General features: G+C 40.4%; 1 protein-coding gene across 1 annotated transcript in view; it reads left to right on the top strand.

Moving 5' to 3' along the window:
- The window catches only part of FAM124A (family with sequence similarity 124 member A), a 1272948-nt gene that overhangs the window by 122442 nt on the left and 1137004 nt on the right, over positions 1–13502 (top strand). The window contains exon 2 of the mRNA XM_044071681.1: positions 1369–1400. Within this exon, the coding sequence (XP_043927616.1) occupies positions 1369–1400 (32 nt within the window). The remainder of the gene's footprint in view (positions 1–1368; positions 1401–13502) is intronic.

The following is a 13502-nucleotide window of genomic DNA, read 5'->3' as shown; positions in this document are numbered from 1 at the left end:
AATGTTATCTTCTTCTTTTGGCTTTTAGGGGTCGCCACAGCAGATCACCTGTCCGCTCATGATTGTCAGTGGAGATTTACAGTGTCGAGTTGCCAGCCTGATGCCCAACCTTCCACGGAAGGCACACACATGCACGCACGTACTCATGCCTAAGGCCAGTTTAGAGTGTCTAATCCACCTACAGCATGTCTTTGGGATGTGGGAGGAAACTATTGGGACAGTGATCTAATGATGCATATTTCTTGTTTCACGCAGTGCTCTAGAAGTTGCCATAAAGAAAATTACTTCTAAAATGTGCAGAAGTACCCACCATATAGGTAAGGACTTCCAAGCCATGCATCACTAACAGACAAAAATAAGTTAGCGTACCAAAATAAACTGTACGCACTATACATACAGTGTAATCTGTATGGAACTACGTTAGTGTTTCCTAATCCTAACGCATATGGTTCACTTCTCCCTGACCCCATATCAGCTACAACAGTTACAAAGGCATGGATCCCTGTCTACAATCCACATGACCTGGGATAAAATAGAGCCTGTACACTAGAAGAGCTGGCCAAAGATGGGCAATGGAAAGTTGAGGTGCTGTCTGCTCACCCTTGCCTCTAGAGAAGGTTGGGAATGTAAAACTCAAAGGCAACAGCACTCCTAGCCACCTCCAGTGGAGACCTTCATGGGATGGGAAGCATTTACTGGGGTGCAGAAGTCCTGAGCCAGTTAATTACTTATGAAAATAAATGATATATATGCCCACTGCACATTCATGCATTGAGCTCTACCACACCATGTGTAGGGTAAGTACGACTTAAGGGACCCATGCCCTCCATAGCAGCTGCATGGATGATAGCCACATCTTGTATGTTATGGGGAATGACTGAACAAATCTGTGGCAGTGACTCAGGTGGTTAAGTCAGCACATGAGGCAAAAAGTTCTGTAAAAATAATTTTTCAAAATGTTATACGATTAAATAATGAAATATTTAGTTCAGGGATTTTATTGTAACAGAAAAGAAAGTGTACACAACGGTCTTCATTTGAATGAACATTTAAGTAGGAGAGTTGTGTGTGAGGTTTGATGATGGTAATATATTACTTGCTGTCCCGGCAGTAGATCCAGCAGATGAACTGCATTCTGAGTCATGCATGTTAACTGAATCAAATGTTTAAAGGGCCATGAGAGGTACTACAGGGAATGTTTATTCTCTAGCTCCATTGTAGCATTAGTAAGAGAACAATTTTAGTGTTTTTGACTGGACAATTTACTATATTTATTTTCTTTTATTACTTATTAAACAATAAAACTTGACTACTAGCCTACTGTCATTCTGACATAGTTAATCTGACACCTTTTTATTTCTGTTAAAGGTCAGACTACAGCCGTGTGTCCTCTACAAGTAGTAAGTAATACACTTTCTTTGGTATCTTTCACTATAGTAGAGCTTACTTGCACTGAATTTCACAAAAAAAAAATCTGAATGGTTTATATATGCAGTTGTACCTTCACACCATGAAAACTTGCTGATGTTTCTTATACTGCTAGAACCATTTATAGATGTCTTGTGTTAGGTGTCATTTGCAAAAATGTAATAACCTCAGCAGTATATATGATTAGTGCAGTGAAGGTGTACCTGCATTCATTCCAAAGATGTCTATTTGATTTACAGTAAACATGTACCTTATGATATACTGGTTATATGAAATGTCTAAATTCTACATATTTAAGTGCATTATAGGAGAGTTATTCTATTGGTAGGTGGGCAAATGCAGTGATACCATTCATATATGATTTTAGACATAAAATGAGAAAAGCAAAATGTGCGTATGCTTGCACACCAAGGTGTATGTGTTTATACATATATATGTGTGTGTGTATATATATATATATATATATATATATATATATATATATATATATATGTTTATATATTCAGTGTTCATATGTATGTATGTATGTATGTGTCTATATATATATATATATATATATATATATATATATATATGTGTGTGTGTGTGTGTGTATATATATATATACATATATATACATATATATATATATATATATATATATATATATATATATATATATGTTTCTACTTCAAAACTTCGAAAACTCATAACATCTAATTTCAAACCAGCGAGACCATAACATCAAAAATTCAAAACATCTAAAACTCATAAAATCAAATTTCACAACATCGAAAACTACAAAGCAAATATAAATAACATTCCCTCCACCTATAACAACACTAAATGAACAAACACACTTTTTACTACTTCACCCCCCCAAGTGGGGGGTTCTGCCCCCCACACCACCCGTAAATTAAATATACCAACTCCGAAATCGCACTACAGTGGAAAAAAATTAATTTCCTAACCCCACTGTTTTGCGATAACCATAAAAAATGTACACATAATATCTAAATCACTTACCTGTATGGCCTAAAAACACATAAAGAGTGGCATAATAAACACTATATACAGATTAATAAAATAAACTATAACATTTACATGTTTGATGATACATTACTCAATTTTATACATTTTCGATGTTATGAAATTCGATGTTATCAGTTTTAGATGTTTTGAATTTTCAATCCTATGGTCTCACTGTTTTGAAATTAGATGTTATGAGTTTTCGATGTTTTGAAGTGTAACTATATATATATATATATATATATATATATATATATATCATCTTCTTCTTCTCTTTTGCTGTTCTCGTTAGGGGTCGCCACAGCGCGGATCATCTGTTTCCATTTCTTCCTGTCCTCTGCATCTTATTCTGTCACACCAATCACCTGCATGTCCTCTCTCACCACATCCATAAAAGTTATCTTAGGCCTTCCTCTTTTCGTCTTACCTGACAGCTCCATCCTTAGCATCCTTTTCCCAATATACCCAGCATCCCTCCTCAGCACATGTCCAAACCAATGCAATCTCGCCTCTCTGACTTTTTCTCGAAACCGTCCAACCTGACATGTGTGTGTGTGTTTTTTTTTTGCATGGTTTCTGCCACAAAACCAAATACCCACTGGTGAAAGATAAAATGTCAACAGGTAAACGTCTCAAGTCAGAATTGTATGTGTTTTGAAATGCCAGAAGCCCTCAGAAATATTGTGTGTATGTATGTTTGTGTATGTGTATGTGTGGTAGTACTGGGGTTTAAGGTTTAGTTGTGTGTGCTGTTTAGTGCTAGGGTTAGGGTTTGTGTTATGCTTAGGGTTGGGGTAAGGTAAGGGTTAGCACATGTATGGGTAAAGTGGTGCAGGGTGGCAAACTGTACATAACCAGAAGTATGTTAAGCAAAAGTGTGCTTGTTTCTTTTTAAGTTAAAAATTAACTTTGCTTTGACTTTTTCACTGTAAATCAACTGCACTTAATTTGAAGAAACTGTATCCAGTTGTATACTTGTTACATTGTTGGTTTCATTGGCCACATTTTGGTTTATATATACCAAATTACCTAATTTCTTCCATTCCTGCATTAAAGCCTGAAATTATAGAACAATTTGAGTTAAATGCCTCACTTGAAAGAGAGAGAGCTTTTTTTCTGAGTGAACTGCATATTTGCAAAACATGAGAAATTCATAGAAGACTGTGGTGGACAACAGTATAAATGTAGGTCAACATGTAACGGCTGGTCAGTAAAAGAGTGTGACTCTTCAAGAACAGATGAGTATGATGGTCCCTGTACTGACCACCCCAAAATCCACCCTTTGATTCAGAATCTGAATAAGGCTGATGGCAGTGAAGCATAACTTGTTGTTTTGAGAGATATGCCACCAGGAGAATTTGGCTCAGTGTGACCCAAAATGTTATTTTCACAACTAAGAGGAGCACTAAAGGCTTATATGGATAGGAAAGGTTATAGGTTTGGGGGCTGAAATAATGGTTACAGCATTTACCTTACAGACATAAAATACACTGGTCACTTTCTAGTTGTTGGTTAGGCATGTCATAGTCAACAATACTGATTGTCTAGTATTTACCTATGAACCTAAAGGTACTGACTATACAGTCATAAAACTAAAAAAAAAACAACAGCTAGTTAAGGCTAGTGTGTATTCTGAAAAAAGCATTAAAAATTCAGGTTCATAGGTAGGTACTAGGCTATCTGCCCGAGGGCATTTATAAGCCTAGCCAGAGTGTGTCGGCTTTCGCCACCAAATTGATTAATTAACTGATCATCTATCAAGCAGAACCAATGAAGTGATCCCAGGGGTGTATTTTCTGTTACCCATCCACTCGTCAAGGTTTCTCTTGAAGAGTGTTAGTGAGGGTCTCTGCCTGATGTAATTTGGAATTTTGTTCCAAAGCATGGGGAGCCAGCCTCTGTGACAGGAATCTATCCCTCCAGCATGTTCTATTTATTGTTGTGGCAAGGTTTAGCTCACTAGAGCACGTGGCTCGCAGTGACTTGGATTTCTTTAAGTGGAGCATGTCCATCAATTCTGAGTTGGACATGGCTTTGTAAGTCAGGCAGAGATCACCTCTGAGTAAGCGATATGCCACTGAGTACAGCCGGAGTTTTTTCAGTCGGGCTGCATAGGACATATGGTGTCCCGGGCTGCATCAGTAATCCTCTTGTTGAGGTACTTTTGTGGTCTTTCCAGCTGTTGGAAGTGTCTTGTGAGGTACATCTCAAATGGGGCATTGTACTCTATGATGGGTCTAATGAGTGATGAGTAGAGGGGCACTATAACCTCTTTATTTCTAGCTGCGAACCCTTTAGTAATTAGATGGGCCACATAGAAGGATTTCATAACTACTTTGGCAATATGATTGTCAAAGGAGAGACTACTATTTACCTGGGTCCCCAGATCTCTTATTACCTCTTCTGTATTAAGGGGGCTGCCACCTGTGTGGTAATTCGTGGGTGTTTTGTTTTTCCCAGACGGGATGTCTATGCATTTTTTGGCATTTAGCTTGAGGCCATGACTTTGACACCAGGTGTCAGTCTCAGTAAGGCCCTTTTGGAGGATGTCCGTGTCAGCCGAAGAGTGAATTATGGCTCCCAGTTTGCAGTCATTGGTGAACCTGGTTAGCCGTAGGCCTCCTGTGTTTGCCTGTACTTCTGAGAAGTATATGCCGAACAGTAGGGGTCCCAGGACTGAGCCTTGCGGGACACCATTGTGACTGGTTTAGAGTCAGACCTGGAGCCCGCTATTCTTACCGTGTGAGTTCTGTCTGTAAGCCAGTTGGCAACCCATCTCGTGACGTAGGGGTTTATGTTCAGGCTGATGAGTTTTTCTGTAATACCCAAGTGGGGAATGGTGTTGAAAGCCTTGGCAAGGTCAAGGTAGGCTGTGTGAACCACCTTTTCCTCATTTGTGGCCTTGGTGACTGTCTCAAAGAAGTCAGCCAGGTTTAGTAGGCATGATCTGCCCTTAACAAAGTCGAACTGGGTCGGGTCAAATGTTTGGAGGTTCCCAATGTCTTTGTTAATGAGTTCCTTGATGATGCGCTCCATAGCCTTGCAAACCAGGCAAGTCAGGCTTATGGGGCGATAGTTACCAGGGTCAGTTGTGGCCCCTCCTTTGTGGAGAGGAATAACTGTTGCTGTGCGCCATTCTATGGGCACGTAGCCTGTGGAGAGGCTGAGGTTGAACAGCATGTTTAGGTGGAGGGGGGGGTTAGTTCGTTCTGTAGTTCGTGCAAGATGCAGCCCGGGACACCATCTGGTCCCATTGACTCTGTGTTTTTGGCTTTTGAAAGTGCTGTTTTCACCTGTGCATCTGTGATTGGGACACTACACTTTTCCGGTATTGTTGTGGGCCCTTTTGGAGGTGAGAGGGGGGTGAAGTTTGCACTGAATATATCTGCCAGTATGTTGGCAATATCAGTACGTTCAGTGTATTTTGTGCTATTTTGCACTAGTTCAGTGCATATCTGCGAGGTTGCCACTTAGATTCTTAACATAGCTAAAGAAGGCTTTGTGGTTATCTTTTGAATCCTTGGCTATTTTTCTTTTGAAGTTAGCCTTGGATGATTTCATGAGGGACCTCAGTTTCTTACTGATACTGATCAGGGATGTCTTTCCTTCTTGGGATTTGCCTTTTTTCTAAACTAGTTTCCTCCTTCTATTGTATAGCCTGTGTATTACAGGGGTCCACCAAACTGATTTCCTTCTCTTAGAGGAGTGAGTCTTGGTTTTGCTAAGGATGGCACGATCCATGCATCCTTGTAGGTGCTCATAGAGTGCATTTGTAAAGGTTTCTGCATCTTGGGCAGCATTATCCTTTAGCGTGTGGGCTGTATAACTTACCACCTGTGTCTTAATTCAAGTAAATTTAATTCAAGTAAAACTGTAAGAGCACAAGTCTCTGATCCAAAACGTATTTTAAACTTATGGTTAGAACCAGAAATTAATAGCGAAAGTAAAATAATAGACATTTTATCATCTGATAAATTCAAAAATGAATCCCAATTAATTTATGTAAATGGACTTTTCAAAGTGACCACAAGAAATTATTTATGTTGTTCATATTTGCCTTATAAATTGTATTTGAAATGGTAGTTTTAAGTTTGACTTTCTCTTCTTTGTTCTAACTTGTTATGGTTAGCCTTTTATAATCCATTTTTTTCCTTTCTTAACCACCTACTACCTTCTTTTATATATTTTTTTCTGCTCAGACCACCATTACTCCTGTTTTTGACAACATTTTTATTTTAAGATGCATTATCCATAGATGTTCTTACCTCTTATTTGTCTTTTTACTTCCACTAAGCCTTTTTATCCCTTCCCCTATTACTGAGTTATCCCTGTGTAACCCCAAAACACCTCCATACTACTACTCGTATTTTGAAAATGTATTAAAAAATGAAATAATCTGTTTCTTTTTCAGTTTTCCTTGCCTATATGCATATTTTTTCCTTCCTACTTTGAAACTTGTTAAACTATACATTTCATCAAATTCTTTTGCATCTGCCAGCATTTTAATCTTCCAGCTACTTCTGTAACAGTACATCCCCCTGTAGCTACCAAAGTGACGTATTTCACATTCAGTTTTTTAATCCATTTCAATTATTATACTGTAACACTTCTTGACCTTGCAATGTTTCATTTTCCTTTATTTGTTTCATTTATCTGTTACATCTCATAGCACAAAATATCTCATCACAGAGACGCACCCTGTTTAGCTACTAATACTCCCCTCAACTTGTGTATGCTGTTAACAGTTAAAGAGCCTGCTGCGATGTTATCTGTTTCCAGAATTTTTTATCCTTTTATACTATTTTGTGTCACCTTTCTTTTTCATATACTTACTCTTTCTGTTATTGGCACTTACTGTTATTTTACTGCATTTTTCTGGTATTACATGTCAGTGCCTCATTTTCAAAATTAAGTGAGGCATATAGGTTCATAAGTTCATAGGAGGTTACTAGGCTATTGACCCGAATGTCGTTTTAAGCCTAGCCTATTACACCTATTATAGTTCAAGAGAAAAAGTCTAGTCAATGTCTAAGATTATTATTAGTAATGACTGCCAGTGTCCAAGAGGGATGTGGGAGCTATTCCCAGCAAGAATTTGCGGTTTCCCATCCATTTATCCAGGCTGCTTTTGAACAGAGTCGTAGAGGTGCTCTGCTTAACAGGAATTGGTAGCCTATTCCAGAAAAGTGGCAACCTGTGTGAGATGAATTTGTCTCTCCAGCATGTCCTATTTAAATCGCAGGCCAGATTTAGGACACTGGAACGGGTAATTCCAGACCCATTTGACTTACAGATGTGCGGCATCTTCATCAGGCTGGGGTCAGAGAGTGCTCTATAAGCCAGGCAGAAGTCTCCCCTAAGCAGCCTGTGTGCTACTGAGCACAGTGACAAAAGACTTCTGTCTGTCTGTTTAAGGCATTTGCTGAATACAGTGGATCTTCTTAGTTAAAAATCTCTGGGGTGTCTCCAGTTGCTGCAAGTGCCTGGTATGGTACATGCCAAAGGGGATATTGACTACAAAAGATAAATACTTATTTTCAACTGTTTTCTGCACTTCTAATTAACTAAAACAATATTTGCTGCATATCTGTTTAAACTATGCAACTGTATTTTAGGCTTAGTGAATTGAATCCTTAGCTCTGTTCTGATCTTTGCCTCCTTTTTGTTTCTCTGCATGTTCTTTTCATTTTACTTGTTGCAACAGTTGAAAAACACTAGCATAGAGCTGAATCCAGTATTGTTTGTAACCTTTGGAACTTGTAGTACAATTATTTTTTGTCTAGAGAGGCCTAGCTGTTGCTTTATGGGAGTGGTTTCAGTTTGGTCTGATCTAGCTAGAATTACTGCTACAGGGCTTTGTTTAGGGTTTTTGATTGGGTAACTTGAACTTTGGCTGGTTCCTGTTTCTCTGCATTAAGTAGTCAGTATTTAAACCAGTTTGTGCTTGTTTGCTCAAAGCTGCAATGAGTTAGGCCTTCTGCCCTTGCTCTGCTGCTTTCCAAAAAACTGTCTCGAGACTACAAGAGATAAATACTTATTTTCAACTGTTTTCTGCACTTCTGATTAACTAAAACAATATTTGCTGTGTATCTGTTTAAAGTGTGCAACTGTATTTTAAGTTTAGTGAATTGAATCCTTACCTCTGTTCTGATCTTGTATCCCCACCCACCAACCCGCCTAATTGTTGTTGTGATCTTAAAGCTTGGTGGCTTTTGAGTTGCCTGCATTTACTATAAATTTAATATTGAACACTCCTCCCAGTGCCCAGTCCTATTGCATCAGATCATTCTACTGAGTACAGTGTGATCAATTGTGAAGGCCCACCCCTTTAGCTTCTGAACCTTGAGTTATCTTCTGTCTCTTCACTTTTTACTAAAAAAATATTGTGCCTCTTCCTACTTCATTTTGCTTGTGCTTAAGTGTCCGACTGCATTTAGTTTGCCTCATTTGTTACTGCTTGTCGATAGCCTGTTTAAAGCGATGACAGTATTCTACTGAATTGCTGCTTTATTTGAGCTGTTTTTTACTGTTGATTGTGAGCTAATTTATCACATTTGCACTGTTTTAAAGCAGTTTACTCATTAACTGCATGTTGTTACTGTTTAACTGTATTTCATTGCTATTTACTGCAATTAACTGCATTTCATTGCTGTTTAACTGTATTTTTTATACTGAGTTCATTTTTGGCTTGTAAGTGGCTAATCTGTGCTTTTTTGTGTGTTCACAGGGTCCTTAACCCATAAATTGAGTAGCATAGTCTGGGTACAGGTTTGCTGCATCCAGAGCTGTTTGTTTTTGCCTTCTGTGTTTCTGGCAGCCATCTTGTGTTTCCCTTCTGTGTTTCTGGCAGCCATCTTGTGTTGGTTTGGGCCTATGTTCTCTGCTAGTGAGAGTAGCAGAGCTGCCTGGACATTGTCTAGCACAGGCTGATTGGTAAAGAAAGCAAGGGCTAGCAGGATTGGCTAGATTTCAGTGTTACTAGAATCGTCTGGGTTTTTTTGTGGTATTTAAACCCCACATTTAAACTGGTGTGGGCTTGTTTGCACATCACACAGCACAGCTGCAATGTTTTTAACCCATTGCAAGGTATTCCAGCTACAAATCTTCCCTTAGTAGCACTTGTGTGATCACCTAGTAGTAGTCCTCTTAGACCTTCCACCCTTTACCCCCTTAGCTCTTTCTGGCCTCTCTCCCTCAGATTCTGACAAATATGGATTGACAATTTCCTACAGTTTTTCCTTCCAGTCTGGTTGATGTAGGCATCCTGAGTGTAGCAACTGCCTCATGTACATGGACAACCCTCTATTACTACCATCTAGGAACACAATTTGTGAGAGATGCAATTGCATTAAGAACCTCAAGTCTATGCTCTCTCCCTCACAAGCCAGTATATGTGGCACTTAGAAGGTTGTCAATACAAATGCCACACCTTAAACACCACCCACACCTACACAGCACAGAGATCCTCAAATACAAACAAAACAGACCTCCAAGGCAAAAACACATGAGAACTCCACTGCCCACCACACCACACACCACACATAGTCCAGTCACCTGTGTCTCACAGCCACTAAGGCCTAAACATAAACCCAACATATTAGTTATAGGAGACTCCATTGTGAAACCCACAGATGTGCACCTCACCAGGCTGGATAAGGAGAAAGTCACAGTTAGTTGTTTGTCAGGTACCAGAATCTGCCATATCACCCATGCACTCAAGTCTCTCAACAACAGGTACTGTTACGACTGTCGTAGTTCATGCTGGCGTGAATTACTTGAGATGTACCTCCCTGGACTATATGAAGAGAGACATGATTGAGCTCACTGAATATGTATCCAGGCAAGTATGTTCGTAGCCTTAAGCAGCATTCTTCTGTCACTCAGAATGATACCTCAATACAAACAGAAAATGATTAACTTTAACAATTGGCTTAGTTTCTGGTGTCATTCCAAGGGGATCCAGTACATGACAACCTGGGAAGACGTGATCGACAGACCATGATGCTTTTCCAGGGATGGCCTGCATCTGTCTCCCTTGAGATTCAGGCTTCTGGCAAAGGCTGTTGTCTTCCCCATGCCTTTTAAATTTGGTCAACTTCTTTGAGACAGTCACTAAAGCCATGGATGCGGGGAAGATGGTGCACACCACCTACCTTAACCTGGCCAAAGTCTTCGATACTATTCCCAGCTCGGATATAATACATGAACTCTCTGTATGTTACCAGATGAGTAGCAAACTGGCTGGGGGAAGTCATTTCAAGCAGTAGAACCGTAATAAGTGGTGAACCCCAGTGATTGGTCTTGGGGCCTCTGTTGTTTGGGATATACTTTTCTGAGGTGCAGGCCAAAACCAGTGGGCTATGGCTGAAGAAGTTTGCAGATGACTGCAAGCTGGGCACTGTCATCAATTCCCCTAGTGATGTGGACATCCTCCAAGAGGGTCTCACCCAAACAAATGACTGGTGCCAGAAACATGGCCTCAAACTGAATGCCATAAAATGCATCATTATGTCCTTGGGGAGAGTGACGTTCCCACAAATTATCACATTAATAACAAGGTCCTAAGCACGCAATTAGTCGTGAGGGACTTGGGCACCTAGGTTGATAGCAAACTGACTTTTGATCACCATGTTGCCTCTGTTGTACGGAAAGCTTTCTACAGGATATCTCATCCAGGGACAAGGCGGTCATAACATCCCTGTATAGAGAGACCAAAGAGGTTCCTCACCAGGAGAATCCAGGACCTCAGACATCTACCCTGCACAGATAGGCTAAAAGCCCTGTCCCTCTACTCAGTTTCATACAGACTCCTCAGAGGTGACCTCTGTCTAGTATACAAAGCAATCTCAGACCCCACCTTGATGGGACTGCTGCATATCCGCAAGACAAGCTCCACTCAAGTAACTCGCATGAGTGACCTCAACCTGGCCTGTGACATCAATAGGACTTGTTGGTGTGACAGATTTATGTCCTGGAGACTCCCATTTCTGTGGAATAGATTACCTGTCCATGTCAAGCAAAGGACCTCATTAACCCTTTTTAAGTGCAGTCTGGATAACTGGATGGGGACAGAACCCCCCCCCCCCAGGATTCCACCTGTGTCCCTGCTGGACAAGGGCATCAGGTGATGACTTGTCAAAACATGGGCCTAATTCTTGGCTAGACATGTAAGGGCCTCAGCGCCAGTAGCCTAGTAACTTCCTATGATCCTATACTCAGTTATGGTCTTGTTAAGGGATGAGTATAGGATCATAGGAGTTTCATAGGTGGTTACTAGGCTAATGGCCCTGGGGCCCTTCCAAGGCTAGCCAAGAGTTTATCCCCAAAAAGTGTAGGGGGGTTATAACCTCTTTTGCTCTTGAGGCTATGCCTTTGCTAATCAAATGTGCAACGTAGAATGCCTTTCTTACTACCATGGACACATTAGGTCACAGTCTACATGTGTGCCCAAACCCCATCGCTACAGTGTTTGTACTTAAGGTATTGTTGTTTTAGGAACATTATTTTACTGAAGGGGATGATTATGCATTTTTTTGCATTTAGTTTGAGTCCATGGCTTTGGCACCAGTCGTTGGTCTGTTTAAGCCCCTCTTGGAGTACACTGACATCATCTGGGGAGTCAGTGATCGTGCCAAGTTTGTCAGCAAACTTGGTCAGCCACAGCCCCTTTGTTTTGGCCTGAACTTCTGAGAAGTAAATACCAAACAAAAGGGGGCCCATTACTGACCCATTTGGAACCACATTGGTGATAGGTTTGCTGGTTGAGGTGGTCACCCACTTTTATAGCACATGTATGGTTAGTGAGCCAATTTGTGACCCACATAACAAAGGGGTTGACATTTAGGTGGGTGACTTTGTCAATAATGCCTGAATGGGGGATTGTGTCAAAGGCTTTCACCAAGTCCAGATTTGCTGTCTGCCCAGATTTGCCCTCATCTATGGCCCTGGTCACATTTTAGAAGAAGTCTACTAGGTTTAACAGGCATGCTTGACCCTTTACAAAGCCAAACTGGGCTAGATAAAAGGGTATGGAGGTCACCTATATCTTTATTTATGATGTCCATGATCACAAGTTCCATGGCCTTACAGATAAGGCTGGTCAGGCTTATGGGTCTGTAATTCCCTGGATCTTTTGCTAAGCTGCCCTTGTGGAGGAGGATAACAGTCATGGTTTTCCATTCAGCTGGGACAAATCCTGTATTCAGGCTGTGTTTAAATAGGGTTCCTAAGGAGGTTGCTAATTCCTGTTTTAGTTTGTTTAGAATGCAGCCTGGGATGCCATCAGGACCCATAGAGTCTGTATTTTTTGGCTTAGGCATAGCTTTCATGACCTGTTCTTTAGAAATTTAGGGCAAGGGAGCTGTTGAAGGTATAGTTTGTGATACGTTTGGAGGAGATAAAGGGGATAAAATTTTCACTAAACCTGTCCGTTAGTGGGTTATCAATTTCTGGAGGATCAGTGTGTGTGATATCATTTGTCACTAGTTTAGTACACATCTGGGTTCTACCGTTTAGGCAACAGATGTAGCTGAAGAAAGCCTTATGGTTTATCCTTAGCTGGGTTTGCTAAATTTTTATTGAAGTTACCCTCAAGGGATTTTCTAAGTTGACTTATTTTTTTATTTAGGCTTAGGACGGCAGTTTTCCAGTGCTGGGACCTACAATTGGTATTCTTAGACAACAGCTTCTTATGCTTGTTCTATAATTAACTTATGCGAGATGTCCACCAGGGTAACTTGTTTTTTCTTGAGACTCTTACTTTGGTCCTATCCAGCATAGCTGAGTCTATACATTTGTATAAGTGTTGGTACAGGGCATCAGAGTATACTTAAGTATAGTTGCCAAGACCATCTGTGGGGACTGTGGCTTGGAAATCATTTACGCCAACCCCTAGGAGGGTGTAGTCGGCTTTTGTGAAGTTTTTTAATCTGACTTCACCTCTGATGGTTTCTGGAGTTATTGCTACTTCAAAAGTGACTGACTTATGATCAGATTTTACTAATGTGGGTCCTACATTTAAGGTAGCGCAACAGTCTGTCATGTTGGTGAGAACCAGGTCAAGTATA

This window comes from Protopterus annectens, chromosome 5.part0 (genome assembly GCF_019279795.1).
Source record: "Protopterus annectens isolate FY-2018-M chromosome 5.part0, PAN1.0, whole genome shotgun sequence".
NCBI classification, from domain to species: Eukaryota; Metazoa; Chordata; order Ceratodontiformes; family Protopteridae; genus Protopterus; species Protopterus annectens.
The sequence above is the reverse complement of the archived record's forward strand: the minus strand, read 5'-3'. Positions and strand labels throughout refer to the sequence as shown.